At 50.9% G+C, this 17,377-nt stretch overlaps 2 protein-coding genes across 2 annotated transcripts; one reads left to right on the forward strand and one right to left on the reverse strand.

Annotated features, from left to right (window-relative positions):
- Window positions 1-7,322: 7,322 nt before the first annotated feature.
- KHDC3L (KH domain containing 3 like, subcortical maternal complex member) lies at window positions 7,323-8,601 on the reverse strand (the record flags this gene model as incomplete). The annotated part of the gene is made up of 3 exons (XM_081251100.1): window positions 7,323-7,834; window positions 8,101-8,280; window positions 8,433-8,601. The coding sequence occupies 3 exons, from the start codon at window positions 8,599-8,601 to the stop codon at window positions 7,323-7,325; spliced, it is 861 nt and encodes a 286-aa protein (XP_081107226.1).
- Window positions 8,602-14,314: 5,713 nt separating this feature from the next.
- On the forward strand, window positions 14,315-15,168 carry LOC308626097 (developmental pluripotency-associated 5 protein-like; the record flags this gene model as incomplete). Its single annotated transcript, XM_081250877.1, has 3 exons — window positions 14,315-14,426; window positions 14,500-14,699; window positions 15,112-15,168. The coding sequence occupies 2 exons, from the start codon at window positions 14,315-14,317 to the stop codon at window positions 14,652-14,654; spliced, it is 267 nt and encodes an 88-aa protein (XP_081107003.1). The 3' UTR covers window positions 14,655-14,699; window positions 15,112-15,168.
- Between the last annotated feature and the right edge of the window lie 2,209 nt (window positions 15,169-17,377).

Consider the following 17,377-nt stretch of genomic DNA (forward strand, 5'->3'; position numbering starts at 1 on the left):
AATGTTTTTTTGTTTGTTTGTTTGTTTGTTTGTGGTACGCGGGCCTGTCACTGTTGTGGCCTCTCCCGTTGCGAAGCACAGGCTCTGGACGCGCAGGCTCAGTGGCCATGGCTCATGGGCCCAGCCGCTCCGCGGCATGTGGGATCCTCCCGGACCGGGGCACGAACCCGTGTCCCCTGCATCGGCAGGCGGACTCTCAACCACTGTGCCACTAGGGAAGCCCAAGACAATGTTTTTTTTTTCCTAACAAGTTGCTACGGTAGAAGTATCTACTAGTACCACACTGAAAAATAGCATTGTTGATTTTTCTGATGATAAACATACTTATATCCTCAATATTTTTAAATAAGGCAATATAAAAAGTATTAAAATAATTACTCAAAAAATCTCACTGCTCATATGGTCCTTTCAAGTAGCTTTCCATGACTCCAAATATTTCTCTATAATTTTAGTAAACATTTTATTTATGTATAGCATGCCATTCATACCCAAACCATGTACATCCACAGTGTGAAAAGATTCATCAAACAATACAAAGGGGACACATGCATGTAGCCAGCAGCCAGAGAAGAAAAGATATTACCAGCACTCCAGAAGCCCCCATTTTTGCATCCTCCCCAAGGATAACTACTATTGTGACTTAACTATAAATGGACTCAATCTAAGATTTGTCCATGTTGCCAGCAGTTGTAGTTCCATTGTATGAATAAACCTTAATTTAGTTTTCCATCCTGTTGATGTACATTTTGATTGTTTCCTATTTGGACTTATAATGAATAGGGGTACTATGAAAATTGTTGTACATGACTTGGTGCATGCATATGTGCATTTCTCTAGAGTATATGTCTGGGATTGGAATTGCTGGGTTATAGGATGTGCATAAGTTCAAGTTGCTAAGGTGACTGAACCAGTTGACTTTCAGCAGTGTATGAGACTTCGAGTTGCTCTACATCTTTGTCAACAGTCGATTTTTATTTTGGAGAATTTAGGTATTAGTGCTATTGCACTGCAGTTTTTAAAAAGTAATCACTTCATTGGTTCCATAATATAAAATTGTGAGTGTACAGTTCGCTTTCTTTTTTAGTAAACTTAAGAGTTGTGCCACCATCAGCAGAGACCAGTTTAGGAACATTTCCATCACTTCACAAAGTTCCCTTATGCCTGTTTGCAGACAGTCTGCTGGCTGTCTCCACAAATTGCCTTTTCTGAACATTTAAGATAGGTAGAATAATATTCAATGTAGTCTTTTACATCTGACTTCTTTATCTAGTTGGACTGTCTCTGCTTTTTGATTGGGGGATTTAATGCATTCTAATTTAATGTAATCATCAGTATGATTGGATTTCTGTCTGCCATTTTGCTTTGTTTCCTATCATGTCCTTTGTTTTTTTCTTCCATTTTATGTTAGATAAATTTTTATATACACTTTTTTTTTAAGATTTAATGTTATTTATTTTTGACTGTGTTGGGTCTTCGTTGCTGTGCATGGGCTTTCTCTAGTTATGGTGAGCGGGGGTTACTCTTAGTTGCAGAGCGTGGGCTTCTCTTAGTTGCAGAGTGTGGGCTTCTCATTGCGGGGGCTTCTCTTGTGGAGCATGGGCTCTAGAGCACAGGCTTAATAGTTGTGGCACATGGGCTTAGTTGCTCTGCGGCATGTGGGATCTTCCCGGACCAGGGCTCGAGCCCATGTCCCCTGCGTTGGTGGGTGGATTCTTATCCACTGTGCCACCAGGGAAGTCCCTGTGTACACTTTTAAAGTGATTTTCTTCCCCTTTGTTTTGCCTTAGGGATTATAAAAATCTAACTCATTACATTCTGCTTCAGATTAGTGAAAAGGAGGGAAGCAGGAAGGAAAAACAGTTGAATAAGTGGAGACACTATGTTCTTAGATAGAAAAGTCAAGTGTTGCCTATTTGGGTCTGTTGTTCCCAGAACTCAGTGCAATTCCAGTTATAGTCACAACCAGTTTTTAGGGGCTGAGGCTGTAGGATGAGCGTCCTTAAAGTCTGATTTTACATGTGCTTCAGAGGGACCCGAGAAGGCTATAATAAGGTTTTCTGGGGGGGGGTGGTTTTTTAAAATAAATTTATTTATTTTATTTGTTTTTGGCTGCGTTGGGTCTTTGTTGCTGCGTGCGGGCTTTCTCCATTTGTAGCGAGCAGGGTCTACTCTTTATTGTCGTGCACGGGCTTCTTATTTTAGTGACTTGTTGTGGAGCACAGGCTCTAGGCACGTAGGCTCAGTAGTTGTGGCTCGTGGGCTCTAGGAGTGCAGGCTCAGTAGTTGTGGCGCATGGGCTTCATTGCTCCGCGGCATGTGGGATCTTCCTGGACCAGGGCTTGAGCCTGTGTCCCCGGCATTGGCAGGTGGATTCTTAACCACTGCGCCACCAGGGAAGTTCTATAATAAGGTTTTAACTAGGGTCTAGTAAAAAATTCTGATGAGGTAAATAGGGCAGATGTGTATTAACTAAACCGAAGTATGCAGGTGGACATAACAGAAATAGCCTGTCACTTATGCTCCACAGCTGTGTTCCCAAGATTTCCAGAGAACCCATAAACAGCTGAAATTGTATTCTTTGATACCTTTAGTGAGCACACTCAAAGACACTGTCCACACTAAATTATTTGCTGCCAACCAGTTTACCCTGCCCCCAAAACGTGTAGACAGGATTCGCTCTTCTCAAAGTGCCTGCGGTCTTCTTTCTTGCTTACAAATCCTGCTCTTGTTTTTTGATGTTTCCTCATGGTTAGATCTAGGTTATATATTTTTGGCAAAAATACTGGGTAAATCATATTGTGTCTTAGAGCATCACATCAGGAGCCACATGGTTTGTTTTGTTTTTTCCCCACTCTTAGTGATATTGTAAAAGGCCTTGTGTTGATTAGAAGTGTGGAGTTGAGAAATTCTGATGAGGGAAATAGTGCCAACCTGGTGTAACTACAGTGGAGCGGCAGGAGGACCCGGGGCAGACTATCAGCGTGTGCTCCACAGCTGAGCCCAGACGTTTTCCACACAGGCTGTCAACAGTGAACCTTCTTCTTGGGTGCCTCTACTCAGCCTACTCAAAAACTGTTCAGACTGGGGCTTCCCTGGTGGCGCAGTGGTTAAGAATCCGCCTGCCAATGCAGGGGACACGGGTTTGAGCCCTGGTCTGGGAAGATCCCACGTGCCGCGGAGCAACTAAGCCTGTGCGCCACAACTACTGAGCCTGCGCTCTAGAGCCCACGAGACACAACTACTGAAGCCCACGTGGTGCGAGTACTGCAGCCTGTGCGCCTAGAGCCCATGCTCCTCAACAAGAGAAACCTCCGCAATGAGAAGCCCGCGCACCGCAATGAAGAGTAGCCCCTGCTCGCACAACTAGAGAAAGCCCTCACGCAGCAACAAAGACCCAACGCAGCCAAAAATAAATAAATAAGAAATAAATAAACTAAAAAAAAAACTGTTCAGGCTGACCTCTTTACTAGCCCTCAAATATTTTACCTGCAAAAATGTACAAATAAGAGTCACTGTTCCCAGAATTCTTTAGTTTTTTTAACTTTAAAAAATTGAAGTATAGTTATTTATAATATTATTATTAGTTTCAGGTGTACAACATAGTGATTCAGTATTTTTATAGCTTATACTCCATTTAAAGTTATTACGAAATAACGGCTATATTTCTCTGTGCTGCACAAGAGATCCTTATTGCTTATCAATATTTTTTTTGAATTATTTATTTATTTATTTAATTTTGGCTGTGTTGGGTCTTTGTTTCTGTGTGAGGGCTTTCTCTAGTTGCGGCAAGTGGGGGCCACTCTTCATCGCGGTGCACAGGCCTCTCACTGTCGCGGCCTCTCGTTGCGGAGCACAGGCTCCAGATGCGCAGGCTCAGTAGTTGTGGTGCACGGGCTTAGTTGCTCCACGGCATGTGGGATCTTCCCAGACCAGGGCTCGAACCCATGTCCCCTGCATTGGCAGGCAGACTCTCAACCACTGCGCCACCAGGGAAGCCCTGCTTATCAATTTTTAAAAAATAAATTTATTTATTTATTTTTGGCTGTGTTGGGTCTTTGTTGCTGTGCCCGGGCTTTCTCTAGTTGCGGTGAGCGGGGGCTACTCTTCGTTGCAGTGCGCGGGTTTCTCATTGTCATGGCTTCTCTTGTTGTGGAGCACGGGCTCTAGGCACACGGGCTTCAGTGGCTATGGCATGTGGGCTCAGTAGTAGTGGCTTGCGGGCTCTAGAGCTCAGGCTCAGTAGTTGTGGAGCACGAGCTTAGGTGCTCCGCAGCATGTGGGATCTTCCCAGACCAGGGCTCGAACCTGTGTTCACTGCACTGGCGGGCGTGTTCTTAACCACTTCGCCTCCAGGGAAGCCCAGGAAGCCCGCTTATCAATTTTATACATAGTAGTTTGTATCCCTTAATCCCATCCCCCTATCTTGCCCCTCCCACTGCCTTGTCCCAACTGGTAACCACTAGTTTGTTCTCTGTGAGTCTGTTTCTGTTTTGTTATATACATTCGTTTTATTTTTTAGATTCTACATATAAATGATAACAGTATTTGTTTTTCTCTGACCTATTTCACTAAGCATAATACTCTCTAGGTCCATCCACATTGTTGCAAATGGCAGAATTTCATTCTTATGGCCAAGTAATATATCATTGTGTGTATACATATATATATACACACACATATATACATACATATATATATATATATATATATATATATATATATATATATATATATATATATATATATACACACACACACACACACACACACCACACCTTCTTTATCCATTCTTCTGTTGATGGACACTTAGGTTGCTTCCATATCTTGGCTACTGTAAATAGTGCTGGTATGAACATTGGGAAGTGTGTGTCTTTTCCATAGGAGACTTCTGTAGTTTTTGCCTTCGTTCCTTGACAACTTCCATGGACGGCCTTGGGCCTCAGTTTCCAAACAGAATCTTCCTATCTGAACTCCATCTTCTTTTAATGGGTAAAATACATTCTTCTGTATATATAGTATACATGTCGTTTAAGGAATAAAATGAGCACTACAGCATACCTTAATAGAATAAAATCAATATTTTGGGAAGCCATCTGTATACACCTTTCCCTCAACTAGTTTTGTATGCATTTTAATAAATTGCAAGTCTGACAATTGAACAGTGAGTAGGTTAGCCCTCTCAGATATTAAAACATTGTATAAAGATACATAGTTAAAACAGTGGGGTAGATAGAAAAAAATAGAAAAAATGATACACATGGACATAAAATAGATTGCTAATTTTGAGTTTGGGTGAGTATAGTGAAAGTAGCTTTTGTACCATGTAGTACGAAGATAATTGGTATGGCGATTTTGTAGGGCAGTTCGGCAATATAAAATCTGAAAGGCGCTCATTCTTTAACTAGCAGTTCCACTTCTAGGAAGTTCTCTTAGGGAAATATTCCAGTGTGGACTCAAGGATGCACGTAGAAATTCAAGACAGAAGTTCGTAATTGAGTAATTGGAGAAACAAACTAGTCAGCCACTAAGGGAAGGGCTAAATCAAACTGTACCCATCCTGAGAAAAATCAAGCTGCTAGAAGAAGGGAAAAAAAGGTGTATACGATTACGTAAAAGTGCAAGTTAAACTGTTACTTTCGTAAGACAGTAAGCTTGAAACGGCAGATAGGAAGGTCTGGGGACTTTGGGTGAAAACTTGGATGTCACTGGTCCATGCCCTGCTTGGAGAGGAAACTAGTAAGGTGTTTTTTTTTTTTTTTAGATCAACTCTTCATAGGCATAAGGAATTTTACCTAAGTACCCTCACATCTAAATGCTTTTATTTAAAGTTCAGTCTCCTTTCCTTGGCTCATCTCCAACCAAGGATGTTTACTGTATCTTACCATTTTCTTTCATAAGATCATCTCAGACGTGTCTATGTGTGTATATGTAGGGTATTTTAAACCTAGTTTCAGGACAGTCACAGAGACTCCTAAATGTTCCATTGGCTTGCTACCTGCTATTCAGTAATCTTTCTTGTAAAGGAGAGAATTTGATGTTCTGGTCATGTGGGTGCTACTTAGAGGGGGGAAAAATCAAGATTGAGTCTTAATTCTACTCTGATTTAGCCTCAGTTGAAACTTTGAGTCTGCATTGATTTTGAGTCTAAATGTTTAAGGATCACTCAGCCTTGCCTCTTCTGAAAATAGTTAATAGCCTATTTGTAAATTCAGCTTTGCATCTTTATATTTCCCTTGTTATAAACTAAAGGCTTATTCAAAATTGGAGTGATCATTACTGGTGACCAAAGGGTCTACAATAGACATACCACTCCCTGCTCTTTAAAATTAGGTTTCCTTGGATTTTTAAAATGAAAATTTTCATAGCACTATATTGACTTGTGCTATTTAAAAAAAAAATCCTAACACCCAGCTGTTAACAGTTTACTTCTAGCCAGGGCACCAGCGTCCCAGCCAGCAGCCAGGAACAGGAAGCCAAACTGATAGAGATACTACTTCTCTCTACGGTGGTACTCAGAGTACAACATGTGAGTGTATAAAGTTAATATGTTGTACATCTTAATTTACACTGTATTACATGTCAAATATATTTCAATGTTAAAAAGTGACAAGGAGGGCTCCCCACTGCTGCGGTTACTAGTTAGCAGGGAAGAGTCACCAGCGCTGCTTGTGTCTCGCTGGCTTCAAACATCACTGGAGGTCGAGTGACCCGGGCAGGACTTGGAGACGACAGCTGCGCTGTCCTGGCCATTTCAGTTTTCCCCTAGTCGCCAGCAGTTGCCTGAGCTGGGAAGTCTCTGCTTGCAGCGCTATGATACGCCCACCCGTGAGGCCCGTTGAAACCAAGTTTTCGCATCCCTTGTCTCTGAGTAGAAATATCTCAGGCTTGGAAAGGTTTCCCATGAGGACAGACTCGACGGCCCGAGAGGTCCCTCACCTTGCAAAGCCAGATGCGCGCGGTGAAGGAGCACAGGGGAAGCACCTGCCCGAGGCGCGAGAGACTGCAGCCCCGGGCGGCTAGAAAGCCAAAAGCTCTCACCTGCCTCTGGGTAGAAAGCCACCTGGAGCAGATAGTGGCTGCTGGAGGGACGTGCCTATCTCTCCCCTTCCCCCTGCCAATTAACAGACGTTAGGGAAATTCGATGCTTTATTAGAACTCTTTAGATTCGTGTTTGCAAACATTTAACAGGGAGTGGCGGGAAGCGGGGAAACCAAGAACAACACACACCATTCTTTTCTCAGCTTCTGCAGCAGCATAGGGTTCCAGGAGGGGCTTCCACTTTGACCTTGCCTGGCTCTCTTGCTCCTGGGCCCGAAACGCGTTCAGAACCTGGTAACCGGACCCTGGATAACTTCGGGGAAGCTCTGGGTGGCCGCCTCCCGGGCTGCGCCGGGGGACCGCTGGGTGGCCGCCTCCCGGGCTGCGCCGGGGGACCGCTGGGTGGCCGCCTCCCGGGCTGCGCCGGGGGACCGCTGGGTCGCCGCCTCCCGGGCTGCGCCGGGGGACCGCTGGGTGGCCGCCTCCCGGGCAGCGCCGGGGGACCGCTGGGTGGCCGCCTCCCGGGCAGCGCCGGGGGACCGCTGGGTGGCCGCCTCCCGGGCTGCGCCGGGGGACCGCTGGGTCGCCGCCTCCCGGGCTGCGCCGGGGGACCGCTGGGTCGCCGCCTCCCGGGCTGCGCCGGGGGACCGCTGGGTCGCCGCCTGTCGGACCGCGCAGGGGGACCGCTGGGTCCCGGCCTCCCGGGCTTCGCTGGGGCACAGATGGGTCGCCGCCTGTCGGACTGCACTGGGGGACCGCTGGGTCGCCGCCTCCCGGGCAGGAGGCTTCTCAGAACCTGGAAGAAGAACAACGAGAGGAGGTCGCACCTGTGTCCCACATACTCTCCACATAGGAGTTACCCCTTCGGGCTGCAGGGGTGGGAGCCCGGAATCAGAGAACGAGGTCAATTTGCTCCTCTGGATCCCTTGCAAAGAGGAAACCCTCTTCCAGTCGAATTAAGAGGATGAGACCGCTGCCCCGGCACAGCCAGGACGCACCAGAATCCCTCCCAAGGAACCCGGGGCCTGCCTAGGGTACCTTTCATTGTTCCCGGCCCCGTACTTTGCGCCCGGAGTTGGCGGTGATAGTCGGCCAAGTTCATGATCATCGTGTATACATCCTTCTGGTAATAAGGCCGTCCAAATATCAAGATCTCAGCCTCACCGTCCGGGTCCCACCGATTAACGTGAAGCAGGGTCTGCGACACACACTCGACATGCGGGATGTGCTCTCCGCCCAGGCCTGCGCAGGAAGCAACGAGGTCCTGAGCGGTTGGGCCTGGGAGGGGAGGCAGCGGGGGGCCCGCATGCGAGCCAGAGCCGCGAAGAAGCTGCCTGGGCGCGGCCAGCCTGCGGTGAGGGGCGGCCTCGGCCTCACCGCTCGGGCCCGCTCACCGAAGATTGCTTCCACTAGCCAGGCCTCCAGGTGAATTGCCCTCGGACTCTTCAGGTACTCGGAGTGAAACCAGTAGGGCCGCTTGGTGAGGTTACCGAGCACCTCGAAGAGGGTCCCTTCTCGCTGCTCCAGCTGAACGAGCGTCGGAAACCGCTTGGGGGTGGCCATGCCGCTGCGAGCCTCGCAGGGGGCCGTGGGTCCTCTGCCAACCGCCTGCCGCGCGTCAGACCCGCCGCCGCAAGGGCCCCCCGGCCTTATATCCAGGGCTTTCGGCAAGCCCCTCCCCCACCCGCGCCCTCCTCAGTGGACTCCAGGCCTCGCCTCCGAAGCCCGCAGCCGGGGCTTCTTCCCCGGAAGGCGCAGCTGCGCTGGGGCGCGCGCCCAGGGCGCTCTCGCTGGGCGGTAGCATCTGGATCCTGCCACTTCCCCGCGCGCCAGGCTGGAGGCCACAACCGGGAAGCTGCGGAAGCCTTAACTGTGGACGCTGGGCGGCCAGGACAGCCCCGGAGACGTAGGGAAGATCCAACGTCGCGCCGACAGCTTTCAGAGGAGCGAATCGGTGTTTGCAGAGACCCGGATGCCTTTCAGACAGTTATAATGGGACCAGTTGAGCGTTCCCGAGGGATTGGAATAAACTTTAATGGAAAATCTAATTAAGTACGTCGGAAAAACAAACGCTCAAGGAGCAGAAAAAGGTATTCGGAGGCCAAAGTAAGCCCCTCCCGACTTCCTCCTGAACCCTGACCACTGAGCACCCACCCCAGAGGCCACCGCATTTCCCGCTTCGGCCTTAACCTGTTACAGACGGCTGCGCACACCCAACAGCGCCTGCTCCGTGTGGTTTGCACCCCAGAGGGAAATCCCTTGAAAGTAACACGGTTATAGCTCCATTTCTTGATTTTTCTGTCCAGCTGAAAGCATTGCCTATTAACTGCTGCCCAGAGCATTAAAAATTCTCCTGTCCTTTTATCTCTAATTCTTTGTGTCCTTTTATCTATAAAGGAAACACTTTCAAATATGTTTAATGAGCCTAATGGTTTATTCTGATTTGTTCAGGGCAGTAGATAAATGGAAGCCAGCAAAATCGGATAGTAAATTTGGACTGAGTATCATAGATAGAGCCGTAATAGAAGCAACTTAAAATCGTTTGTAAATAAGATATAGAGTTCGACATATTCTACTGGAGAGTTCTCACTATACTCTCCCTCAGGTCGTCCCCTCCCTCAGGCTTCAGGCTTCAGACGCACTGTGCCCCCTCCCTCGCGGGTTACACTGAGACCTAAGAAATGGGAAGTCCCGACAGTCGTGCAGGGCTGGAAGCTGCCGCGAGCGGCCTGTGGCAGAGGGTGGCTCAGTGAGTGTCCCTGCTCATTGCTCTTGGCCCTAAGCCAGCCTGAGATCAGCTGCCTGGCTAGGCCTTCAGGAAGGGCGGGGTTGCGCTGAGACTGAGCGCCAGGCTCGCTCATCGGCCCTTGGGGTCCCCAGAGCCCCGTGGAAAGAGCGCACCCTTTCCGCCCACCGCGGCCTGCACGTGGCCGAAGCCGAGGCGGAGCAAGTGGAAATGGAAGAGTGCGTCGGCCTCCCGGGCTCCCACTGCCGCGGAGGCCTGGCAGGCGTGGGTGGTGGCCGGAGCCCGCAGGCTCGCGGGGCCCCCGGGGACGCACGTCGGGGTGTCGCTGCCTGGGTCCGTCTTCGGAGCGAGTCGGGCCGGAAACTTAACAGGCGGTGGGCCTCACGCCTGGGTCCCTGGTCGCCGTCCTTGCTGGAGTCTGCGCTGCGCTTAGGGTCGGGCTTGCGGGCTCCACTCCGCCCGGCGTGACCCCCACTCACCACCCTCCCTCCGACGGCGCTTTGCGGGGCGCGGCTCCGCGCCCGCTCTCCTCTCCTCAGGCTCCTCCTGAGGGGGAACCAGGGACTTCTGGACTCGGCAGTGCCCCACGCGCTGGGCGACGCGAGGTCGCGATCCTCGGCGCCCGTGGAAGGAAAGGCGCGGGCCAAGGGTCCGCAGGTTCCGGCCGCAGGCGCTCTCACAGTCGCTTCCGGAGCTCCTCCACCCCCGGCCCCGCCGCTCCGTCTCCCCCGGACTCTCGGCTCGGGCACTGCCGCAGTCTTCGGGAGCTCCGGAGCCAGAGCCGGAGCCGGGAAGCACGTCCCCGGACGTGCGTCGCGGGAACCGGGCGCTGGAGGCCTGGGCGTTCCCGGTGCTGGGCTCTCGGGAGACGAGGTGCAGGCGCCGGGCGGGTCGCGTCCGGAGACTGGAGAGCCAGGGCCGCTCGGGTGCCGGCGGTGGCTGTGTTTCCAGACCCAAGCGCGAAGCTCGTGGGGGTCGTGCCCGCTCCCCGCGCGCAAACCTTGGATCGGACCCAAGTGATGGGCTAGAATCTTCGCACAGGGGCTAAGGAGGGGGAAGACACACTGCTCATGGGGGTCTGGGCTGCGGTGACTGCTCTGGGCCTGGGGGAGCACTTCCTGGAAACTCTGGTAAAATCCCGCGCCCGTGGCAGGGCGGAGGGTCGCTGGCCAAAGAGATGCTGGCCTTTTCCTCAGAAAGAGGAGGGAGGAATGGGTGTCGCCGGGACTGCCTTTACTGTGGCAGCGTCCCGGGATTCTGCAGACTTCTCTCAGTTTGGCCCTGCCCCAGGGGCCCTGGGTCAGTTCCTGAGTGATGGTCCAGATGAAAGGCCGCTGTGTGTCCTCGGGCTGCAAGGCGTGACCCTCTGGGGACCGTGCCCAGCCATGCGCTCCGGGGTCCCCTCGGGCTCACACTGACACGCCAAGGGGTGGATGGCTGGAACTTCAGGTGTGGCTGACCAAGAGGTGCCCTGAGTTTTCCAGAAGGCCCAGAGGAAGAGCCCTGGCTGCCTCTGGCACCTCTGGTTCCGTGCACCTGGCACGTACCTGCCTGACCTCTGAGTTCCGTGGTGGGGGGACATCGTGAGCTCCCTGCCAACTGTCCACTTTCCATGTTCCCTGCCCAGCAGTCTATGTACTCAGAGTGGGAGAGAGGGAGCATCCCCTCCCTCTGGCTGAACCTGAGGTTCCCACCTGCTTCAAATGAGAAGCTGCTGGCAGGTAATATTTGGGATCGAGAGTGAATTTTAAGTGGTTTCGTCTCATGTGTACTCACAGAGCCAGGCTCAGAAGCTAAAGGTGGGCCTGGAGACACAGAAACAACTGCTTCCTGGGGATAAAAGAAATTAAGATAGGAATCCCTATCCCCCACGCAGGAAGGAGCTGGTGGCACCTTTTTGAGGAGGGCTCAGGGAGGGGGAATCTAACTCCCCTTAGTAAAGCACACTACTCTCCTACCAGCAATTTGAATCTGCAATTCTAGGTTCAATATCTGTTAATGAAAAATCAATCCAGAGTCACTTCTCCCAGTGGCAAGGCAAACAGCTGAGAATCCTTGATAGGAGTGGGGAAATGGGTGCTTATAAACTGCTGATGTGCCACACCTGTGCTGATTCTAAGCATACACAAACTCCTTAGAAAGGATGTTAGTCATTAGTATACAAATTTGTTTGATAGTCATACTTTTTGAGCCTGTAATTTAAGTCCCGGTTGTTTATTGTATAAGTTTGTACCGTGTTACAAGTTTGAAATAAGTGTATATAATTACGCAGGCTTCTCTCTAATACTCTTAAGTTGGACGCAATTCCTGTGCTCATCTATCTGCTTCTTTAAATACCATATCGAGGGACTTCCTTGGTGGTGCAGTGGTTAAGAATCTGCTTGCCAGGGCAGGGGACACGGGTTCGATCCGTGGTCTGGGAAGATTCCGCATGCTGCCAAGCAACTAAGCCTGTGCGTCACAACTACTGAGCCTGAGCTCTAGAGCCCATGCGCCACAACAAGAGAAGCCACCACAACGAGAAGCAAGTGCACAGCAAGGAAGAGTAGCTCCGGCTCGCCATAACTAGAGAAAGCCCGTGCACAGCAATGAAGACCCAAGACAGCCAAAAATAAATAAATAAATACCATGTTGAACTTTCAGCCAAAGAAATGCTGTGTATATGGGGGATGGGGGGTATTTAGAAACCATGATAAAGGAAGTCCTCACTAGGGGATGGTTTACACTTTGTTTTTCCCTCAGAAGAGTTACTTTTTATTAGCTACCTGACACATTAGTACTTTATTTCCCTTTCATTGAAATTGAGAACTACGGAAGAGTAGAAAGAATTCTGTGTATCCTTCACTGAGAACCAACTGTTGATATTTGTCACACTGATTCTCTCTCTCTCTCTCTCTCTCTCTCTCTCTCTATATATATATATATATATATAATGGGGGGTTCATTTTTGTGGGGTGCTGAACTATTTGTAAGTGAACTGGAGATATCAACACTTTACATATTTCAACATGTTTCTTGTTAGAACAAGTACCTTTTCTTATGTGATAAAGGCACCACACTCTAGAAATTGTATATTATAGAACATAGTCAAATGCTATTTTACAGTATAGCCCATGTTAAAATTTCCTCCACTGTCCTGAAATGTTCTTTCTCTGTCTTTGATTCAGGGTTTGAATCATGCATAGCACTTGGTTGTCTCTTTATTAATAAGATGATCTTCTGCTTTTTTGTTTTCATGGCTTTGACAAACCAGTAGTCCATTGGTCCCATTGTTGGTGATGCTAATTGTGGGCTTTGGTTAAGGTGGCATCTGCCCTCCAAGTCGCTGTTGTGAAGGAATATTTTCTTCTTTGTCATTCATAATCTATGGGCTAGGCTTTCCAGAACTCTTCAATATCCAGTTAATAACATTTCATTTGATAGTTAGCCACTGATTATCTGAATTGATTACACTGGTGGCTGCAAAAGAACAACCAACCCACAGGTTTTGATTGCAGGTGAAGAGGTCTGCCCTAATAAGTGGCCATGAAGGCTGCTGAGGGGACATTAGATGTTATCAGAACATGATCTTGGAAAAAGCCAGCTTCATCTCTGTCTGTGAAGCCCTAAATATTGAACCCCCCCCCCAATCGGGTAGATCTAGTGCAGTGTTTAAAGTAATCTGGTTTTTAAATGAATAAAACAAGTTTGTTTAGGGCCTGAAGGCCGGACCACATAGTTTAGGCCACGTGAGCTTCGAAATCCGGGTAGATTCCACAGTTCCAGACTCAGGGGCTTCAAGGATCATGAACCGTGGGGCACTTCAGAGCCCCCATCAGGACCCTGGAAGAAAATGAATATCGGAATCTCGTTTTCCTCTTTGTTAAGTGGCCGGAGTGACCCCTCAGATCCCTGAAGTTGCAGGGGTCGCCCTGCAGTGAAGTCCCGGGGTCCGGCTCCCTTAGGCCAAGGAAAGACACGCCCTCCTTTGGAACTGGGAAGGCAGGGACTCGATTTGGCAGCTAGGTGGCCGTCGCACCCCCAAACCTGTACTGCTTGCCGAGGTTCAGGCCCAGCCACTGTTTCTAGAATAACAAGGGTTTCTAGCGCCGTCTCCCCACTCACTCCCAAGGTGAAGGGATTTTGGTGCAGAGGAAACGAGTCAAAGCAGGTGGGAGCCCGAGTCAACTCAGAGACAGCTGGGCCCACCCGCGCTCGGGAGCCGGAGGTGGGGCGGGGAAGGGCCCTAGACAGTCAACCTGAGAACAAGGAGGCACGGGGCGTGCGGGTCATGGCGAGTGTGGGACTGCGCTGCCGGGCCTGAGACCAAGCGGCGCGGGGCGTGCGGTGCGTGGCGAGTGCGGAATTGCGCTGCCGGGCCGTGAGCGGACCGGGGGCGGGGCCTGGATGGGGGGGCGGGGCGTGGCCTGGATGCAGGTTGGCCAGTGGCGTGGGGCATGGCCCGTCCAGGTGCTTAACTTTCCGCCAGAGGCATCATTACACCCAGTCTAGGTCCGAGCTCCTAGCAGGCTTGGTTTAGAAGCCCTGAAGATGGGGAAGCTGCCCGAGCGGAACGACATCCCACCTTGGGTGGGGGCTCCCGAAGTCTTGAAGGAGCCCGAGGTGTTCCAGGTCCAGACGGGGCTTCTGGAAGCCGTGTTCGGTGAGTGAGCCCAGTCCTGACCCGGGTGCCCCGGCCCTCCTGGGCCCGAGCGCTCATCTTCTCACCTAAACAGGCCCCGACGGATCTCGAATCCCATTCGTCGAGCAGGTGGGCACAGTCATGCTCCAGATGAAGGGTCTGGGAACTTCGGACGTCGCCGAAGTCATGGTTTACGGCTCTTACTTGTGCAAGTTCCAGACCAAGTGGATGCTCCAGTCCGTGGCCTAGCGGCACCGCCAGCAGCACAAGCAGGTTGAGAGGCCTCATGACCAGGTGCCCTGGACCTGCCTGTGCAGGCGGCCTGGCTCCCTCCCCTGCAGCCCTCCTCACCCCTCCCTAACTATCCCCTCCGGGCAACCACCAACAGCACCTCGTCCGGCACCCACCCGGGGAGGCCTCTGTGTCCAGGCTGTGCCCCAGACTCCTTGGCAGTGCCGGCCCTCGGTCCTAGGGACCCTGGAGTAAGGCTGTGAGAGGTGGCCGGGGCTGGCCTCCTGGGGAGGGGCCTCCCCACCCGCCATGTTGGAATGAGCCCAGTTGGCCCCAGGTTCTGAGGTTCCCGAGAGTCCCAGGCCCAGGACACCTAGCTGGAAAGACCCGGAAAGGAACCTTGGAAAGAGGCAGAGAACTGTTGAGGCTCTTACCCTCTCCCCTCACACTGGCCTGCTGTGGCTTTCTGGTGCAGGGACGCTGCAACCTGAGGAAGCCACGACTTCGCTCGACCTAGCTCCTCGGATGAAGGGAAGCCAGTTTGCAGCCAGACCAACCGGTGGAGAGGAGGCTGCAACCAGAGCTGCAGGGGGCCTGGTTTAAGCTCTGCGCCAGCCCGACAAGGAACACCCAGCGGGTTTCTGGTCCCTGCCTCTGCCTTTAAGTCCTCATGTCCTTCCCCCCAAGGTTGCTAATTACAGAATAAAATTGTAAGCGGTTTCTTGTTGTGTCTTGATGTGTAGTTGAGGGATTGGAGATAACATCACAGGTGAGGTGGCCCTGGAGCTTAACCCTTAGTGAAACCCCTAAGGCTAGAAAGAGGTTCCGGAGCACAGTGGGGAAAAAGGGTCTGGAGAGAACAAGGAAAAGAGTCTAGGAGTCAAGTTCTGAGATGCAGCTCTGACCGAAAACTCAGGCAAGCTAGGAGAGATGCGATCTTCTGGCACTGAGGGTTTCATAGCCTTGTAAACTAAACTGGAACCTGCTGGGTGCTCATTTGCACTCAGCCTACTGCTGCACATTATGTAGGTTGGAGCATGAAGCAAAGTCAGCCTTACAGATAGGTATACAGGAAAGGAGAACCTCACACAGACCCCTTGTCATGGTGTCTGGAATTCTCCACCACACTTACAGAATTGCTGCCCTGGCCTCCGAAGGGTAAGTGGGATTAGGGTGGAGGGAGCATTACCATAGGTGGGGCTCACTCCTGAGGGTAGAGGGGCCATCAGAACGGGGGCTACAGTTTTCCCCAGTAGAGACCAGTGTGGTAGTTCACAAGCCGGAATGAATCCCCTCAGGGAGCTTTCTGGCCCTATGACCTTAGCCACATTCACCCTCCACCCTGTCCCTGCTCAGGTTCTAAATTGAAGACAATAGCATCTGAACTCATGCGAAGTTGTGAGATTTACGTAGGGTACTTAGAGCGAGCATCACACCAGAAACAAGTGTTGACTATCTTTTGGAGCAATTGAACAAAAATGGGGGAGAGAAACCAGCAAGGAGCCATTTTCTGCAAGAGGCATGTAGCCCGTCCATCAGACAGCCGTTCTGATTCTCACTCGGTAAATGAATGGCACCAGCATTTGGGCCAGTGGTTCAGGCCCCAAACGAGAAGCCATCCTTGATGCCTGACCACCCAAAAGGACTCCCTGCTCGAGCCCAGTCACCTTGACTTCCAACCTGATCCTCTCCTGCATCTGGACCCGGTCCAGCTGCCCACCCCACCCCGGCACCAACCTGCCTTGCCAGAACTACTGAAAGAGGCTCCTATCAGGCCTCAGGGGGGTCTCTTTTAGTCATCTCACAGTCGGCTCCTCTGCCAGACTTAATTCTTACCACGTTAATCAGATGGCCCCTCCTCCAAAAGGAACTCCAAAATTCTCCAAAGTTTTCCAGCCAACCTAACCCAAGCTCCTGGCCCTGACGTAGAACGCCCTGTGTAACGTGCCACCTGCCTGCATCTGTGCTGCACATCCGTATCCTTTAGCTGCCCCTCAAACAAACCGTCGTGTTTCCACTTCAGGGTTTTTATTTTTTGCTCTTCTGCCAGGAACACTTCTCACTTGTTTTTTTTGTTGCTGTTTGCTTTTTTTAGCGGTACGCAGGTCTCTCACTGTTGTGGTCTCTTCCGTTGCGGAGCACAGGCTCCTGATGCGCAGGCTCAGCGGCCATGGCTCTCGGGCCCAGCCGCTCCACGGCATGTGGGATCTTCCCGGACCGGGGCACGAACCCGTGTCCCCTGCATCGGCAGGTGGACTCTCAACCACTGCGCCACCAGGGAAGCCCGTCACTTGTTTCCATTAAATTTTTTGGCCACACCAGGTGGCTTGCAGGATCTTAGTTCCCCAACCAGGGATCGAACCCGTGCCCCCTGCAATAGAACTATGGAGTCCTAACCACTGCAACAACAGGGAATTCCCTCCCGTTTTTTTTGAATGATTCTGTCTCCTTCTTCCCAGTGGTCCATGTTCCCTCCAGAGGTCGGCGCCTTCCCGACTGTCTCTGCTTGACCTACTTTAGTTTTGTTCATGGCATTTTAAACATGACTGAGAAGGTAACCGTTCGCCCCACTGAAATGTCAACTCTAGAAAAGTTGGGATTTAAAAAAAATAGACAGTATGTAATATTACATATTGAGGACAGTTTTCTAAGAAAAGGACCCCAGCTTGGCTGCTTGGGTTTGGACCTTGGCTTAGCCTCTTTAGCGATGGAACCATGAGCATTGTTCTTTGGTTCCCCGT

This window comes from Mesoplodon bidens, assembly GCF_964165515.1.
Source record: "Mesoplodon bidens genome assembly, chromosome: 12".
In the NCBI taxonomy this organism is placed as follows: Eukaryota; Metazoa; Chordata; class Mammalia; order Artiodactyla; family Ziphiidae; genus Mesoplodon; species Mesoplodon bidens.